This window comes from Triplophysa rosa, linkage group LG7, assembly GCF_024868665.1.
Source record: "Triplophysa rosa linkage group LG7, Trosa_1v2, whole genome shotgun sequence".
Taxonomy (NCBI): domain Eukaryota; kingdom Metazoa; phylum Chordata; class Actinopteri; order Cypriniformes; family Nemacheilidae; genus Triplophysa; species Triplophysa rosa.
This window is the reverse complement of record NC_079896.1, coordinates 4164310-4183606: the sequence shown is the minus strand read 5'-3', so window position 1 is coordinate 4183606 and position 19297 is coordinate 4164310. Positions and strand designations below refer to the sequence as shown.

Genomic DNA, 19297 nt, shown 5'->3' with positions numbered 1-19297 from the left:
CTGGAGTCTTCTGAAGTCAAGTCAGTTTTATTTGTACTGTATAGCGCTGTTCAAAACAGATCATTTCAAAGCACACAGTAGTGTCTGATTTGGAAGATAACTTCAGGTAGTGACAGCATAACCAAAAACACCCATGGGGTTGTGCCCCGGGCAATTTACAGTGCCATTTAAACCATCAAGAACGTCTCTTCCCATGGCTTTCCAAGAAGCACAAAAGCCCTTGTCAACCATCAAGAAATCTCGAACATTTACAAGTAGCTGCTAAACATCTCTATTAAACTCTCTCCTTGGAAAGAACACTCTTTAAACCAGCAAAAAAACGCATCTCCCCATGAGGCAGGCGATACGGTAGAGGGCCAGCAGAGGGAAATCTCTACTACCGTAATTAGCTCGAGGGGGAAGCGGCGGATTCGTGCGCACGGGGCTTTTTGAAAGTGCTTGTTATGGGGAAGGACTGAAGAGGTGCACGTGCGTGTTTCAGTACGCAGACCCTGTGAATAGATAAGGACATCTTTTGAGCTCCCCATGTTAATAGTACTTGTTCGTAATTACGCGGTCTTACGGCAAGAACATACTTTCCAATTATGTGCAATTAGGGAAATGTATGTTTCGCCGAAAAGACGTGGCAAATTATCCCAGCCTCTAATCTGGCATCTTTCATAAGGGATAATTTCCTATGACCAAAGATGGTCCATGTGCTTGCCTGCCTTTTTCATTCAGATGCAGAAGCGCACCATTTCAAACTAATGGCTTTAAGTGCGCGCGGAATGTTATGCGTCCGCAGTAACCCCTGGTCGAAAGCTACTGTAATTATGAACAATTTTCAGCTGTGTACTCTATATAAAGAAGTCTATGGATTGTCGGGGTCATGGACTTTCAAGAAAAAAATAATGTGTATACTTCAATAAAATAAAAAGTAAAACTTGATTTAAAACTAGATCAAATATTATATTATATTACAAATATCCAAAATAAGATAACTCCGTTTTTAAAATGATTAAAAAATCATGTTTTTTATTATGTTATCATGTTTTTATTGTGTTTTATTGTGTTAGCTGTAGTTTTTGAGTTATTATGGCTTAAAACAAAACAAACCAACCGCAGTTTGATTGATATTAATTGGAATGCACAATAAAAAAACATGATTTTTGAAATTTTTTAAAAACGGCTATCTCATTTTGGAACCAAACTCTTCATATACAGTATTATATTATATATTATTATTTGAATAGAACAGAATAGAACACAATACAACAATAAAAATAAAACTTCACTTAATTTTACTTGATTCAATTTTATTTACACTATAAACTACACTGGAAAAAGTGATGTGTTAAAAATGACACATGTTGTGTCAAATTTTAACACATGTAGGGAGTGTGTTCAGGGACAACACATGTTGTGTCAAATTTAACACAATATGTGTGCAAGCCATTTTAACACACAAATTGTGTCAGATAATTTAACACACAAATGTGTGTTTTTAAGCAATTAATGTGTTACCATGTAAAGTATTTTAGTTTTAAAATTACGCCCTCCCTTCAGGAGATAACACATTTACTGTGTTAATCTTTCCAGTGGTATTTTTTTAATAAAATGCACACGATGTGTGTAGAAATCTACAGTACACAGCATGTGTCATTATACTATTAACACAGTGATGTTGTTTTTTAACACATCAGTTTTTGCAGTGTAGACCAAATATTATAAGCTACTGTACTTATAAATATTTTCAGCTGTATACTCTTTATAAAGAAGTTTATGGATTTTCGGGGTCATTGACATTCAAGAAGACAATATTGTGTATACTTTAATAAAATAAAAACTTGATTTAATCTTACCGGCTGTGGGTTTAACCATAAAACATGTCTAGATCGAATATTACATTGTATTGTATTGTATTATATTAATAAAACAAAATAGAATTATAAAAATAAACAAAACAAAAACTAGTAAAGAATAGAATAGATATGGAGCAATTTATAACGTAATGTTCCAATTTATTTAATAAACGGCACTTAAAGGAGAAGTTCACTTCAAAATTTGCCCCCACTGACTTTCCATAGTAGAATTAAAATGACTATGGAAAGTCAATGGGGGCAATTTTTAAGTGAAATATTTAATTCTTAGTTACACTGACTGTATTTTCATCTATCATCATTTTTGGTTGTAGTAAAATACAACTCAATGTACAGTCCATGCAATAAAATCATTTAAAAAATCCCTGATCGACTCCAGTTGAACATTAAGTTTTGAGTAGAGTCGTTCTTCCAAGTATGTGGCGACGTGCAATTTCAAGAACTTGCCAAAATCTGCTGCACATTCACGAACTGAGTCTGAACACAGAGGACAGCTCTGTTTCTGCGCCAAAACACAGCCAAATGGACCAGGATCTCCTCGGAGGCTTCGCATACAAATGACGCTTATTTGAATGAGTGCATTTAAAAACCCTCAGGACCAACAGTACTGCACTTCTTCATTCAGCCCAAAAACTAGATGCTGCCTGGATGAGAAGAGAGATCATGGGGAATTTGTGGTGTATTTTGTCCTTCACTGTGTTTTGCTTTAAGATCTTTAGAATGAAACATATGAAGGGGTTCGGGGATTGTCAGTGTCCAACCTATGGCGATGACAAACTTTGTCATTTATTAGTCTAATGAACCGTTCATTCCAACATTTACTCAAATCGGACATCAGCACAAGAAATCTTCCTTAATGTCTAATGTTGTGAGAGAGACGTGTGTTCACCTGACTGGAGCTCCTCGTGATTGGGCGGGTTTTAAGAGGACAGTGATCGTCGTGTCAGTCTCATTGAGTGGCGAATCGGTCTCGTACTCCGGCATAGATGGAGCTGTAAACATACAAAACACATACACTACTGTTCAAACGATTACGCTTACTTGCTATTTTCTTCATATAATAGAAAACTCAACAAAATTACAGTATGAACTAACACAAATGTAAATATGGGAATTGTGTGACAACAAAATATCATTTATTTGATGTATATTTAGCATGTTCAGTGTAGTCACTCTTAAAACTATATAAATATATAGTTAAAATATCCTCCTGGTATTTTATAAGTCAACGTCTTGAGGTTTTACCCTGAGAATTATTGAAGAAATTCACATCCATTCTAGGCTTATTGGCTACTTTTTCTTTATTATTTGTTCCAAGACACCCCTTTCAAAAACATTTTTATTACATAAAATGTTAGTTTTGTGATGAAAGACACTGATATGTTTGCACAATTATATTGTTGTCTACCAAATATTTTCAGACGTGTAAGCACATGCCTTCAGATCAAACGATTTGTAAGGTCAAGAAAAAAACATTTGAATGGTAGAGTACATAAAAATGATATAAAAATATTCATATGTATGTAATGGGATAACATTTTTAATGAAGCTTTATATGAACCTTCTGGGTTCAAAACATGCGAAGTTGTACGGAAACCATCTGTTACAACTCAACAGCAAAAGCTGTGCTTACAGTAAAGCACTTGTAATAAAAGTCTATGGGGCCGAGCTCATCACAATGTTTGAAAACATAAACGTAAAGCCAATTATATATTTTAACAATGCGTTTTGTTTGAGCTACAGGTACACAGTTTAAATAACCCTGGAACTGCTGTTAATGTTATGCACAAGTCATGGTGGGTGGATTTCTCTTGACTTTAAAAATGATCTGCCACTCAAACACCAAACATACATTAATAATTGTTTTTGCCAAAAATTCCTCCTAGAAAGCATACTGTTGTGAAGCCAGACTCATTATAATGTAATCATACAGTACACTTTCTTTCTATCTGTCTCATTATGTTGTTTAGATTCAGTGAACAATAGGCTTTTAATAAATGGTGTCTGGCGTGCGGTATAAATGCCGCGCGTCATTATGAAATGGAACTAACTGGCGGTTAATGCCGCGGTCCAGAGAAACAGAGCTGAACTTGAGGAGGATGTTGTTTACAATTCATGTTCTCATTACTTCGTTCACTTTACATTAATTGTATTTCAATAATGTTTATGCCAATAACACAGCGCATTAATTAGATTTTCGCTCCAGTCAACTAATCATGCAAATTTGAGAAATGCAAGTATTGCGATAATTAGGTAAACAATTATATTAGTCCATATACCCTGAAATAATTTAATACGTTATCATCAGTCTGGCCAATGTGAATACTGTTTTAATATACATAAAGACGTACGTATGTGTTTATTTTATTATATAACTGTGTTAAAAAATATCCAGCAATGTGAAACTTTGGCCTCACCTGCAATCTTGGTGGCTATTCGTGTGGTCACAGGTGGGCCGAAGCCTTTATTCGTGCTGGCCTTCAGAGTGAAGTAGTAGGTGGTGCCTGGATACAAGCCCACAAAGAGATGATGAGTCTCGTTTTGAAGTTTGAAGACACGGCCGCGTTGTGTTGTCAAGTCCGCAGTGGGGTCCAGAGAGCTGAGAGCCTTATAGGTGATCTATAGAGGAGGAGATGACAGGAGAAGTGAGGAGAGGAGACAAAGAGAGATGCAAAAGCCTTGTGTATTGAATTACAACGCAACTTCTGCTTCTATCGCCATCTCTGTTTGAAACATAAACTGCAGGTTACGTTAGGTACCTTATACTTTATATAGTCATGTCATCTTTGCTTGCTTTTTGCATAAATTTGCGTGGTCTCAGCTATGAAAAAAAGGTAAATTTCATGCCTGTGTTGCACAGAATGTTCTTTATTTTGAGGGCGGAGCAATGTAGGGGGGCGCGGTTTTTTGTGTGGTTGTGTTTGATTGGTGGTAGATTTCAAATATCAACAGCAGATTACAAAAATCGCTTACGACAGCTTTAAGTCAAATGACGTCAAACTGACATTTCCAGCAAAATAATTTTTTTAATAGTTTACGATGTGGCTAATTTTGGCTAATTCGTATGAATTCGTACGATCTCATTCCTACGTTTTAGTAAGACTTGCTTCCGCGCCAGTGACGTTGGGGTTAGGGGTGGGGCTTCAGTATTGCTTTTTTCTAGTAAACGTAGACGTACACGTTTTTGTATGATTCACAACGTAGGAATTCATACAAATAAACCACCTCGTAATAGTTACGTATTCCTGTTAGATCAGGTTCAGGCAAAATCGTACGCGACAGCTCAAATTATAAATCATTATTATTGCTCAGTTTTTGTTTATTTTTAACCAAAAGAGTTGTGCATTGAAGCTTTAAAGTTTATTATTATATTAAAGGTTCACCCAAAAATGAAACTCGAATGAGTGTTTACTCCTTCAAATGATTTCTGCATTTAAATCTTCCATCCATTTATTCAGAAGAACAGTAACTAGTAGGGATGTAACGATTCACTCAGCTCACGATGCGATGCGATTCACGATTCTGATCTCACGATGAGATTTATTCACGATTTACTCACGATTTATTTTGAAAAAATTAGTTGAAACAAATTAGAAATGAACAACGTCCCTTGCATTATTTCTTAAATGCTTCACGTTTCTTTGTATGATAAAATAATGTTTTATTTCAAATAACAAAACTAAACTGCAATTTTATAACAAATTAATAATAGAAAAAGTCTCTTTAATATAAACAAACTAATACTGTATGTGCTTTTCTTGGATTTTTTTGCATTTAAGAAATATCAGCATCCACGTTTAGATTTGCAGTGAAAATAGCGGCCCCTGCTGTTCAAAAAATGTATTGCGATTCAGTTCAAGCCTCAACCGATTTGAATCGTCGCTCATTATAACCGATTTTCAACCGGCTCACGGTGAATCGTTACATCCCTAGTAACTAGACATATAACTGGAGTATTATACACTGCGTTCCAAATTATTATGCAAATGATATCTTTCTCTGGTTTTCCTAATTTGTCGATGCAAATGACAGTCAGTATAATTTTCAAGTAATCAACAGTTAGGGTACATTTGGAATTTTATTGAACAAACCTCCCACTGACAACAGTATTTATTTAAAAAATGAAAAACTCAAAATGCACTGTTCCAAATTATTATGCACAACAGAGTTTGAAAACATTTCATAGGTTGTAAAAAACTGAAAATGGTCATTTGTTGAATTTGCAGCATTAGGAGGTCATATTTACTGAAATCAAAAGCTATTTCAATCAAAAACATCCTAACAGGGCAAGTTACATGTTAACATAGGACCCCTTCTTTGATATCACCTTCACAATTCTTGCATCCATTGAACTTGTGAGTTTTTGGATAGTTTCTGATTGAATTTCTTTGCAGGATGTCAGAATAGCCTCCCAGAGCTGCTGTTTTGATGCTAACTGCCTCCCACCATCATAGATCTTTCGCTTGAGGATGCTCCAAAGGTTCTCAATAGGGTTGAGGTCAGGGGAGGATGGTGGCCACACCATGAGTTTCTCTCCTTTTATGCCCATAGCAGCCAATGACACAGAGGTATTCTTTGCAGCATGAGATGGTGCATTGTCATGCATGAAGATGATTTTGCTACGGAAGGCATGGTTCTTCTTTTTGTACCATGGAAGAAAGTGCTCAGTCAGAAACTCTACATACCTTGCAGAGTTCATTTTCACACCTTCAGGGACCCTAAAGGGGCCCACCAGCTGTCTCCCCATGATTCCAGCCCAAAACATGACTCCGCCACCTCCTTGCTGACGTCGCAGCCTTGTTGGGACATGGTGGCCATCCACCAACCATCCACTACTCCATCCATCTGGACCATCCAGGGTTGCACGGCACTCATCAGTAAACAAGACTGTTTGAAAATTAGTCTTCATGTATGTGTGGGCCCACTGCAACCGTTTCTGCTTGTGAGCATTGGTTAGGGGTGGCCGAATAGTAGGTTTATGCACAACTGCAAGCATCTGGAGGATCCTACACCTTGAGGTTTTCGGGACTCCCGAGGCACCAGCAGCTTCAAATACCTGTTTGCTGCTTTGCAATGGCATTTTTGCAGCTGCTCTCTTAATCCGATGAATTTGTCTGGAAGAAACCTTCCTCATTCTGCCTTTATCTGCACGAACCCTTCTGTGCTCTGAATCAGCCACAAATCTCTTCACAGTACGATGATCTCGCTTAAGTTTTCGTGAAATATCTAATGTTTTCATACCTTGTCCAAGACATTGCACTATTTGACACTTTTCGGCAGCAGACAGATCCTTTTTCTTTCCCATATTGCTTGAAACCTGTGGCCTGCTTAATAATGTGGAACGTCCTTCTTAAGTAGTTTTCCTTTAATTGGGCTCACCTGGCAAACTACTTATCACAGGTGTCTGAGATTGATTTCAGTGATCCAAAGAGCACTGAGACACAATACCATCCATAAGTTTAATTGAACAATATAAAATTAAATGTTTACGACACTTAAATCCAATTTGCATAATAATTTGGAACGCAGTGTATATAACAAAAGATTACAATCAAAAAGTGAATTCAGTTAACTGCGCAATACAAATTCTTATTTGTATAGGCAGATATGGAAAACTTGATGTCAATACAGTATATTATTTTTTGCAAACAACTGACAACTCAAAATTAACATGCACCAAAACAATGTCTAAACCAGGTTTCAGATATCAGCGCTGCCTTTTCATGCTCAGACGCACGTACGTCGCATCTCGGGGGAGATTGATGGAAATTGATGGCCACAGCGTTTGGGGGTAATCAAAACATTTTAGCCCTGACGTTTCACACCTCATAACTCCATTCCAGGACTCGAATTATATAAATTGACAGCTGGGTGCCCGGCAGGCCTTCTGCCTAAAAGCCTTTCATGCATAGTGGGGTGATTCAGAAGCCGTCTAAACACTTGCACGTGCGCACGCACACACACACACACACACACACACACACAACTGCGCACTGACCACAGGCTACAAAACAGTCACTAGGAGCGCATTCACATCAAAGTAATAGTTCACCCAAAAATGGAAATTCTGTCATATTTTTGGTCACACTTCAGTATAGGGGGCAATTCTCGCTATTAACAAACCATTAACTATGACTTTTTCCCCAATTAACTCTTAATTTGTGGTTATTAGGTTTAGGGATTGGGTAGGATTAGGGATGTAGAGTATGGTCATGCAGAATATGTGCTTTATAAAGTGCTTATAAACAGCCAATAATAGGCACGCTAATAACAACTAGTTAATAGTGAGAACTGCCCCCTATACTGAAGTGTTACCATCTTTTTTTCACCCTCATGTCTTTCAAAACCTGTACGTGACTCTTTCTTCTGTGGGACACAAAAGAAGATATTTTGAGAAATGTCTCAGTGGTTTTGTACATATACAATGGAAGCCAATGGGGGCCGGTGTTGTTTGGTTACCAACATTCTTCTAAATATCTTCTTTTGTGTTCTGCAGAAAAAAGCGGAATGACATGAGAATGAGTAAATGGTGTCAGAATTTCCCTTTTTTTGGGTGAACTATCCCTTTAATATATTTTCAGCACGAAGTTAAATCTGACTGCTCACATATACATACGAAAGTAAAAGCCTTCTTTGAAACAGCACCAGCTCAATCTATCACATTTGTTTTATATCACGTCTAAGTATTTTTTTCATGTTTTCCAGCATGGTAGTTTTGATTTAGTAGGCTATCGTGTTTATGATTTCATGTTCGGTCAGTAAATCACTGTGTCACTGAGGTGTTTGGGTGTGTGTGCTATAATGTAAGCTGGCTGTAAGTAATATACTGGGAAGAAAACTACATGTAATGGTTTCTAAATCAGAGATTTGGAACTGCAGTGGTCAATGTGAAATGTGCAATTTCAGCATCATTACCAGCGGCAAATGGAATTCTGACAAACAGGAAATCCGCCTTATACTCACGTCATTGGTTGAGCCAGAAGTTGATGTCCTGAAGCTAAAACTATTTCACTGGGACTTGAATATTAAATTTAAAGTATTTTAATGTTATTTTTGTCTGGGCCTTTTTGTTAAAGAAATTTGGGGGAGTTCCCCCCAAAAGGGAAATTTTGTCATCATTTACTCACCCTCCAGTTGTTTCAAACCTGCATAAATTACTTTGTTCTGCCGAACACAAAGGAAGATATTTGGAAGAATGTTATCAATATTTTAGTTCTGGGACATCATTGACTAGTAGCAAAATTAAAAAGGTAGTCTAAGATGCCCCATAACTGTTTGCTTTCCTAAATTGTTCAAAATATCCAATTTTTGTGTCCAAAAAAAAAATATTATGGTATATACTATGGTAGTGAATGATGTTCCAGAACTGAAAATTGCTAACATTCTTCAAAATATCTTTCTTTGTGTTCAACAGAACAAAGTAATTTATACAGGTTTGAACCAAACTTCAGGGTGAGTAAATGGTGACAGAAATTTCATTTTTGGGCAAACTATCCCTTTAAAATTGAACATTGCATAAATAGTACATTTAAAACTAGAGTTTTAGCATTGCCAAGATACTACTGTATTTTAGTTAGACTACATTCATACTGTAGCTTTTCTTGTTAACAAAAGGGCATAACAGATTTACGGCCGCCCTTTATTTAAGGGGCTTATAACATTTCATCGATTCCCTTTAGTTTAGCCCCTCTGTAAATTTCCGCCCTTGTTGGGTGTTAATAAACTCAGCCAACAGCGGGTCTTATCGAACATATCTCGTAAAACACAGATTCTTTACAGCCCAATGAAATCGAAGTGTGATGGGGTACAAAGGTATTGTTCATATGATAAAGATTTGTGAAGTTCAGATTACTCGATTCTGAGAAAAATCATGTCACAGACCTCAGGTTTGGTCCAGATTTATCCCAGATCAATCTTATTTAAGCCAATTATATGAATGGCATTGCATATGATAAGATATCAAACCAAGCTGCAAACAAAACTTCTATCTTTCTCTTAAATAAATGCATATTGGTTGGTGCTTTGTTACCCAATGCACTTACACTCATTTTTCAAGTTTCAAAATATTTTTAAGAGCTACAGTACATTTCAGAACTCTATTATATTTTAAATGCATGTAATTTCTGTACACAAAATTGTACTCCATTTATTATCTGTCATTTAAATGTACTAGTCCATCCCTTCGAGTCATTTTACTTTTGACAGCCGTGTCATGCACAGAATACAGTCGTTTTTCCATTTTCCAGACACTAAATGAAAAGACCATAACAGCCCAAAGGCCACAGTGGAGATCAATAGACCTCCAATTACTCTGTCATCAGCCCCCACTTAAATGCTGTCACCCTGACAGGGAAATAACAATGGATGATCAGTGCGGTACGAGACGGAAAGTATGAAATAGAGAGGTGAGAATGATGGGTGGGTCTCTCTCTCTCTCTCTCTCTCAGTTCAGACTCTGTTGTCATGGGAGACGGTAAGTGTTGGCCAGGGGACATGCGATGCCACATGACCGGCTGCTAAAAGTGGCCTAATGCACTGTGGACCTCTGTTAAAAGAGCCGCTTGAGTTTAATTGACCGGAGCTGATGTGAAAAGGGTTCGTTTTCAGACTGGCTTTGCCGGTGGAGATGGGTCATTTGCAGAAAACAGCTCTGTTTGCGGGGGATACTGGTTTACTGGTCATCATCAAGATTTATTCTGTGATATACAAAGTAACAAATCAGGTTTTGTTCTGTAGATCTTTGCAAGTCAACAGCGTCATGCTAAAGGAGCTGTGAATGGTAACCAGGGTGTTTCTACGTGGTTGCCAAGTTGTTATGAATGCTTTCAAGTGTTCCTTTTTAGTTGTTAGAATGTTTCGACACAAACTTATGGAAATTCATTACTATTTTAGGAGATGGCTAATTCATATTTTTTCATAAAATTTCATGTGAACATTTTTGGATAAATACTGTACATACTCAACAGACACCTCATAAAACAGTCTAAATGATTGTTGCTAAGGTGTTTTAGGTCATTCCATGATGGTCGCTTACTAGTCCAAGTCAAAAGAGGTTTGCTCAAGTTAACTAACCCGAAGTTTAAGTAAAAGTAATACTGATTCTTGCCGGCGAGCACCAAAAAAACTTTCAAAGCCAAAAATACATTTCTCAACTTCATTCCACATGGACTTTCAACCCTGCAGATTAACAGAACCAGAAAACTTTGTTTGCGATCCGAGGCCCCTGTTATCAAGACTCTTAAGCAGTTGTTCTAAATGTAGAATGGGAATCTCAGGCTGGAATGAATAGTGAATGTTCGAGCAAGAGTCATGTTGAAGCCAACCCTCTCCTGAGATTTACACTTGATAAACAGGCATGCTGAGAGCACAGAATATTTACTGTTTCGTAAATTTGGGGCATGAATTGTGAGGTTTTCCAGTGCCAGAAAGAAAAGAGACTGTATTTATGAAAGGAAGCAATAATATAATCTTACTGTGTGACAAATTCAGCAGACACTAAAATAGAAGAATACACAAATAAAAGAAAATGGAGCGCAAAACAAACAAGAGGTATATTATTCATATAGTCTTAAATATCCAGTAAGACTATAATACTTTTTTATGTAGTAAAAAGTAAATTACGAAGATTAATGATAAACATATTAAATATTAGGGCAGTAAAATGATTAATCGTGATTAATCGCATCTAGAATAAAAGTTTTTGTTTACATAACATAAACTGTGTACTGTGTATATTAATTTTGTATTTATAAACACATACACATATTTAGGAAATATTTACATGTATTTATTTATATCTACCAACATTTAAATATATAAATGTTTATAAATTTTTCTGTTTTCTATTTTTCTTAAATATATGCATGTACGTGTATGTTTTAATAAATACAAAGTTAATATGCACAGTACACAGACATAATGTAAAGTTTTAATTTGGATGTGATTAATCGTTTGACAGCCCTATTAAATATGGTAAAAATGTTTGATAAAATCTAATAAAAAACAATGGTACAATATTCTCATATTAATTTCATACTAATTCTGCCTTTATTAATGTTTAATAATATTCATGAAAAATACTGTTTTTATTACATATAAAAAAAATCTTACATTTACAAAATATTTTTCAATAAAATAAATAAATCTTAATTAAAAGCCTCACTAGTCAACAAATAATTTTACATATGACGGCAAGTGATATTTGGCATGGCAGTGAATGATTCACATAGTAGATCGAGGAAATACCATGGTATTAGTAAATAGTAAATGTACTTCTCTGTTACTAAAAACAAAATAAAAAAATAGCCTAAATCTAATTTTAGTCTAAATAATATGCTTATGAAATAACAAAGTAACCTCCTCCAGAAGTCTAGAAGAGTGCTGTGCACCTGTCCATCACTTCTCAAAAGACACGCTTTTTCTTCAAACTCTGTGACTGGCATCACACCCGCCGCTGAGAGGTAAGTGACATCACATCACAAATTGTGTCATGAGATTTAAACCAGACAAAGATCGAGGGCTAAACACGCGGCTGTGGAAAAGATCCGCTATTTACTTTCTCATTTGCATGTAGATAAAGAGAGAGCAGTCGCAGGAAGACAAAGGGCATCTTCCCTTTACACGTCTCACTGTTGATTAATAAGAAGCTGTTGAGGATATTCTCTGTCTTACTTCTCTCAGTCTTTCACGCTCGCTCTTTTATTTTGTCAGCAAAGCAATTAATTTCTGGAAGGCTTTGATGGTTTGATAACAGGAAGCTGTTTTGCACAATAAGGAGATGGGTGAAAACAGAAAGCGAGGGAGAGAGAGTGAAATTTGATCAAAAGTATGGATTTTGATGCTGGCCACATCTCAGGTGATCAGAATCTGAAACTCTTCGGTGTGTGTGTGCGTGCGTGCGTGCATGCGTGCGTGTGTGTGCGTGCGTGTGTGTGTGTCTCGTACTTTGCGGGCATCTTACAAGTACAGATGAAACATAAACCTGTATGACTTTCCTTCTTCTGCAGAACACGAAAGAAGATATTTTGAAGAACGTTGATAACCAAACAACATTGGCCCCCATTGACTTCCATTGTAAGGACACAAAACCACTGAGTCATTTATCAAAATATCTTCCTTTGTGTTCCACAGAAGAAAGAGTCACATACAGGTTTTGAAAAAAATCTAATTCTGATATAGTTTACTTTATTTACAATTAAAACAGTTTACAGTTGTTTACAACTTACAATATGATTCACAAAACGATTCACGTATTTTCCAAAAAATCACTGAAACAAGAAGTTATGTGGAAACATATTATAATAGCCAATTGTTTAGTTTACCTCACATCCCAGAATCTGCTGAGAAGCTAAAGGGCAGAATGATGTCATCAAAATCGTTGATTCGTATTGGTGGAAGTGAGAGATGGTAAGTTTTGAATGCTTATATCATCTAAATGTGAATTTTGTCAATGTTTCAGAGCACACTAGTTTATGTTCAAGCCAACCAATTCATACCAAAAGGGAAAAAATTGACTTCATGGGGACTTTAAGATTTTGATGCAACAACACATCTAAAGCCCCACTGGGTTGTTTGAAGCACCACTACATAGATTGCTGTCTTAAGAGAGCCATGAATCTTCTCTGATAGCACCAGGGCTTTAAACCCCTTTTGAAACCTATTTATTGGAATGAAGGCAATAAAGCTTTTGAGTTTGTCTGTATGAGTCTCCGAGTCCATACTTTTGCACTTAGAAATGTGCTTGTAAAAAAACTCTCTTTATACAACCCTCCGCCACTGCATTCATCCGTCTACCTTTCTCATCTTGTCTCTGAGCTCTTTGTCCCAAGTCTAATTTGTCTGAAGCATTAAAAGCGCTGAGAGGAGGCACACGACCGCTCAGATCTCCTGGATAATTCTATTGGACGCCGCTAATTAAATCAATGAGGGCTATTATAGCAATTATCCGGCCAAATGGGACTGCATTGTGTCCGCTCGATGCATTTAGTAAATTCTGTCAATCTTCTTATCACCAAGATGGCACACACACACACTAACCCGGTTTTAATGATGTAGCAGGATATGCACAATGGCTCGTGCGCGGTCATCCTCATCAAATCTAAGAGATTGTGTGGTTCTTTTATGTGTGCGGCCCACTCAAAAGCTCACATTTTGTTCTTGTAATGTCACGACTTCATTTAGCTGATTTATTTAGTGAGGATATTACACGCATTGACAGATAACTAATTGATTTGCAAGAGATCAGGGCTGTCCGACAACATTTGGAGGAAAAACAATCCTGAGTTTATCCGCCTCCACATGTTTCCATAGAAATGCACAAAAAACATGAATTGTTGTTCTGTTTTCTTATGCATTTTCTCACCTCATATAGAGTGATGACCCCATTGGTTTCGTTGGGGGCTTTCCACTGCATGAAGATCTTCTCCTCGTATGGGCCCGTCTGAATAGATTCCATTGGAATGGGGCCGGGAACTGTTGTGGATGAACAAACACACATATACTGTACAAATATATTTAACGAACCAAAAACATCCAAATTACACAGAAAGTGGCTTTGTGCGTCGTAATTCAGAACATATCCTACCTAGATTTAGAATATTTCACTGTTACATCAACACCTTTTAATATAAAACCTGTTTGTTTTGAGAATAGAGAGGTGACGTATGATGACACAAATGGCTTTTGTTGCTGGGTAAAGGGTGAAAGGAGGCGAGCGGTGATTGGTTGACTAACTAAGTAAAACTATGTCAAACACACCTCAGCCGCAATGTTGGAAGTGTAAATTGTAACAGCTTCGCTACCCTTCGGCATCGAGAGGTGCTAACGAGTGCTACGAGTACCATACGCGCGTGTCTATTTGCATATGTTTGTGAGCGCATCCTCTCCGGCATACATCTACAAGCTTTCCGAACGTACTTCATTAACACTCTAAAAAGCTGTTTCCAAGGTGTCATAATCCAAACCTCATCAGGTTCCAGCGTAGCGTTTTGAGACGCTATGACTTGACGATTTCAGAATACAGCATGGTAACATGTTATTTTGGGATAGGTTAACTTGAGGCTAGTTGTTATGTGTCTGTTTAATCTCGACTGTTGGCGATGTGCAAAGAGATCTAATGACTTAGCTAGAAGGCCATTTAGTCCAACTTAGCAGCCCTAGCGCTTCTGTTTGCTTTGCGCTAAGTCATGGCTAATTGGGAGGGCAGATGAAAAGACGAGCTCGGCATGACTATAAGGGCCGCATGGAGAAGAGACCTTCTGCACAAACAGATACAAAGGCAATTGCAATGACTTCTTCAAAACATTCAATCTTCTTTAAATCTGATTTAAATAGTTTAGCCAGTTAAGCATAGCTACATCAACAGCTACTAAAAACACAAGCAACTCCTGATGCAATAAACCGAGAATAAACGAGTCGTTCACTAAAAATGTAACATTTCATTATAATTCACTCACCCACATGTCATACACGCCGTCCGTGTGTTTATTTCTTCTTTCAAAAACAAATTGAGGCTTTTGAGGAAAGGATTCCAGGGTTCTTATCAATATAATGCACTTAAACGGGGGGCTGTTGGTTAAGGTTCAAATTTCAGTTTCATTGCAGCTTCAAAAGGCTCTAAGCGACACCAGGCGATGAAAAAGGGTGTTGTTTAGCGAAACGATTGGACATTTTCCAAGAAAACAAAAAAACGATGTACTTTTTGAACGTAAATATATGGCTTGGTCCTCCAGGATGTGCGTCTATGACTTCCGTATTACGCAATCACGTTGGAAAGGTTACGCGTGATGTAGGTTGTAAAAGATTTAAACATCCCTGATATGCACACGAACTGACCATTTTAAACAATGGTCTTGCACAAAAACATAGAGTATAACATGTCATTCAACATCAAATTCATTTTGATGTACATACATGTCTTCTTCGCAAACACGGGTTCGGAACTTCCGCTTATGTCAAGCGACAACGTGATTACAGAGTACGTGAACTCGTGGACACGCTACATGGAGGCACCCCGAGGCAGAGCAAGCCATATAATTATGTTTAAAGAGTACATCATTTTTTTGTTTTCTTGGAAAATGACCAATCGTTTCGCTAGACAGCACCCTTATTCATCGGCTGGTGTCGTTTAGAGCCTATTGAAGCTGCGATGAAACTGAAATTTGGACCTTTACTAACAGCCCCCCGTTGAAGTCCATTATATGGATAGGAACCCTGGAAACCATTCCTCAAAAGCTTCAATTTGTTTTCGAAAGAAGAAATCGGACACACGGACATGTGAGTGAGTGAATTATCATGACATATTAAGTTTATAGTGCACTACTCCTTTAACGTAAGATTAACGTAAATTAAACGTTGCTTGTAACAAGATGTAAACATTACACTTTTCAATATTGTACAGTATATTTTCAATTGAATTGCAACAAAACAATCGTATTTATATTGTACAGTAATGCTAAATGAACATAAAGAGAAACCTGCACTAGGGCTGTAGTACCAGATTTTCACTTCTCTGTTATTGTGACCTTTAAAGAATTCACGGTAACACCATTATCACGATATCTATTTAAATGATTTTTAAAAATTAACAAATAATGCTATTAGTCAAATATGCCTTTCATTTTATATATTTTGTGCTCTCCTTTTTTGGTCAACAAGTAACACTTAAAATTCAGGTGTAAAGGATTAGAAAAAATTCGTAACCATTGTGGCTCTTAAAGAAAACTTTACATTATTATTATCATGACATCGATAATCATCGATAAAGTATTTTTTATAGTAATTAGTTATTCCATTACACCCAACACCGACGGTTACACATTCATCGAGTCATTTAATTAAGTTCCAAGTGCAGAACATGTTTTTTCCTCCTATGAAACTAAATGAAACTTCCAGCAGGTTTGGTAAGTGTTACATGGCTTGTAATAGCTATTAATCTTACTAATTTCACCTCTAAATAAATGATAAACAGCATACAGAGAGAGATACGGGCTGTACTTCGGTCCACTGTTGTTTACGGGTAAGCAGGTTTTGTACATGCAACATTCGCTTTGTTCTTTACCTAATAAGGAAAGAAACCTGTGGGTCTCTCATGTTAATTTCATCCTCTCGCAATTATCCCCATATAAGGTTGAACAGAGAGATAAACCTGCTTCACTATTGATATCTAGCAGCTGTCCGTCAATTTGCTAACACAAAGGGCAGCAATTATAGGTTTTCATATGCAAAAAATACATAAAAAAGGGAAAAACATCAGTGAGATAATGAATAACCAGAAGAGTTTTATCCACATCAAAACAGACCCATCAGAACCCAACGGGGGGGAACTGGAAAATTAGATGAGTTTGAATCATACGCTATAATCTAATAATCTAAGACCCTGCCTCTGACAATAGCCTTTATTTTCAGTTTTATTGCTCCGCATTAGAAACAAGCTGGGAGAAATGAATTGTAAATGGAGCCTGAATGCTTCCCATTGGGAAATTTTCAAATTAAACGCCGCCTGCAAACCTGCTTGTGTCTGAGAAACACTGTGTCTTTTCACAGACCGCGAGGCTATAACACGGTCTACATTGGGATTTCCTTTTAACTGCAACACATCAATGGATTGAAAGGAGGAAAGCTCTCATCATTACTGTTACATATTGTTTTGTTTTTCTAACAAACAGAGCCGTACTAAGGTTCTGTTAGGGGTTTCATTAAGAAGGTGGACCTGATTTTTCACCATCTATATAAAACTTCAAGTAGTCAATACACAGATCTAATCTAAACGGGAAAAATATGAATTATTCATAGATATGAACATTAGAGGCAGTGGGATCTGAGGAGCTATATTCTAAAACAAATGTGAATATTGTTCCTGGTTTCAGCTTAATGTTTTCAAAATGATGCAACTGATTCATTATGTTCTTTAAAGACGTTTCTTTAAACAAACAATTGTTTCCTGAATCTCTAAACTTGATAAATCTTCATGAACTTTGGTTAATAAATTATTGATTCATTAAAGGGATAGTTCCCCCAAAATGAAAACAACAGCAGTACCCACTGACATAGTGAATAGGTACCACCGTTGTTCTGTAACATTCTTCGATATACTGTTTCTTCTTTTGTGTTCTGCAGAAGAAAGAGAATCATACCGGCTGAAAATTACAGTAGGGTAAATTATAACAGTATTTCCATTTTAGGGTGAAATTTAAGAATATACAGTATATATCTCTTTAAGAATATAGGATTCTCTCTGTTTAAAAGCTATTCTAATGAATGACAATTCTGATTTACTTGACAATGCAAAAATAAAGTGAAGCAAACAGATACATTCAAATTTAAGTAAGGACACAAGAAAAAGTTCAAAATACATCTAATGTAATATACATATATATATACAGACCATTTCAAAGCACCATTTCAGTTTTTCTGAATTTACTATTTATAGGTATGTGTTAAGGTAAAATTATCTTTTTTGTTTAATTCTGTGAACTACTAACAATACTCGCAAATTTCAAAATAAAAATATTGTTTCTATTTGCATTGATTTGCAGAAAATGAAAACAGGAGAAACAGGTGAAAATAACAGAAAAGATGCTCTGTATTTTTTCAGACCTCAAATACTGCAAAAAAAAGTTCATATTTACTTTTAAGCAACACAACAGTAATATTTGTACACGTATTTAGGAAAAGTTCAAAATGTATTATTTTATGTGACAACCTGGATTTTTATCACAGTTTTCACGTGTCTTGTCATGCTGTAAGTCTTTCACATTGTTGTTGGAACAGCCACTGGACTGGAAAGGCCACAATACATCTTGAAATGCTTATTTGACATGAAAATTTGAAATGGTCTCTTATTTTTTCGCGGCTTTATTTATATATATATATATATATATATAAAATGAATCTATTTCATAGTATAAGTTTAACGCACATATATTTATTATTATTATTATTTTAATAACAGCATGTAATTTTTGCAACATGTAATGGTAACTGTCTAAAACGTCCTTTTTCTACTTTAATGTCTTTGGTTCTTGTGTCTAAAAATACAAAATAAATGCACAGAAATGTGGCGATACCCCCATTTAGACTATAATAACTAAAAAAGAACACAATTTGCCGGCCTTTAAATTATTTCTGGATATTTAAATCGTCCATTTTAGAAACCGCACAAAACTAAGAGCCTTGAATAGCTACAGTATTAACGAACACCCTCTCTCAAACGCTCAAGCTCTGAAAAGCTATCGAACAGCATTCAGCTAAAATGATCATGTGACCGCACCAGGACAAAGACTTACAAACTAAACCAAAGGCACTTTAGCCCTGGAGGAGCAGAGGTAAGAGTCATTCATTAAAGCATAAGATAATTACAATAATGGACCGGAGTCATTGAACTACTTCCAGTTTCTCATTTGAGAATGTGAAAAGGGTCCGGGTATGTTGGGAAACTA

The 19297-nt window shown here is 36.4% G+C and overlaps 1 protein-coding gene across 16 annotated transcripts in view; it reads right to left on the bottom strand.

Moving 5' to 3' along the window:
- ptprt (protein tyrosine phosphatase receptor type T) overlaps positions 1-19297 on the bottom strand; it is a 214112-nt gene that overhangs the window by 78574 nt on the left and 116241 nt on the right. For all 16 annotated transcript variants that reach the window (XM_057337370.1, XM_057337367.1, XM_057337369.1 and 13 more), the window contains exons 9-11: positions 14221-14330; positions 4277-4478; positions 2749-2851 (exon numbers count right to left, since the gene is read on the bottom strand). In XM_057337370.1, coding sequence (XP_057193353.1) covers positions 2749-2851; positions 4277-4478; positions 14221-14330 — 415 coding nt within the window. The remainder of the gene's footprint in view (positions 1-2748; positions 2852-4276; positions 4479-14220; positions 14331-19297) is intronic.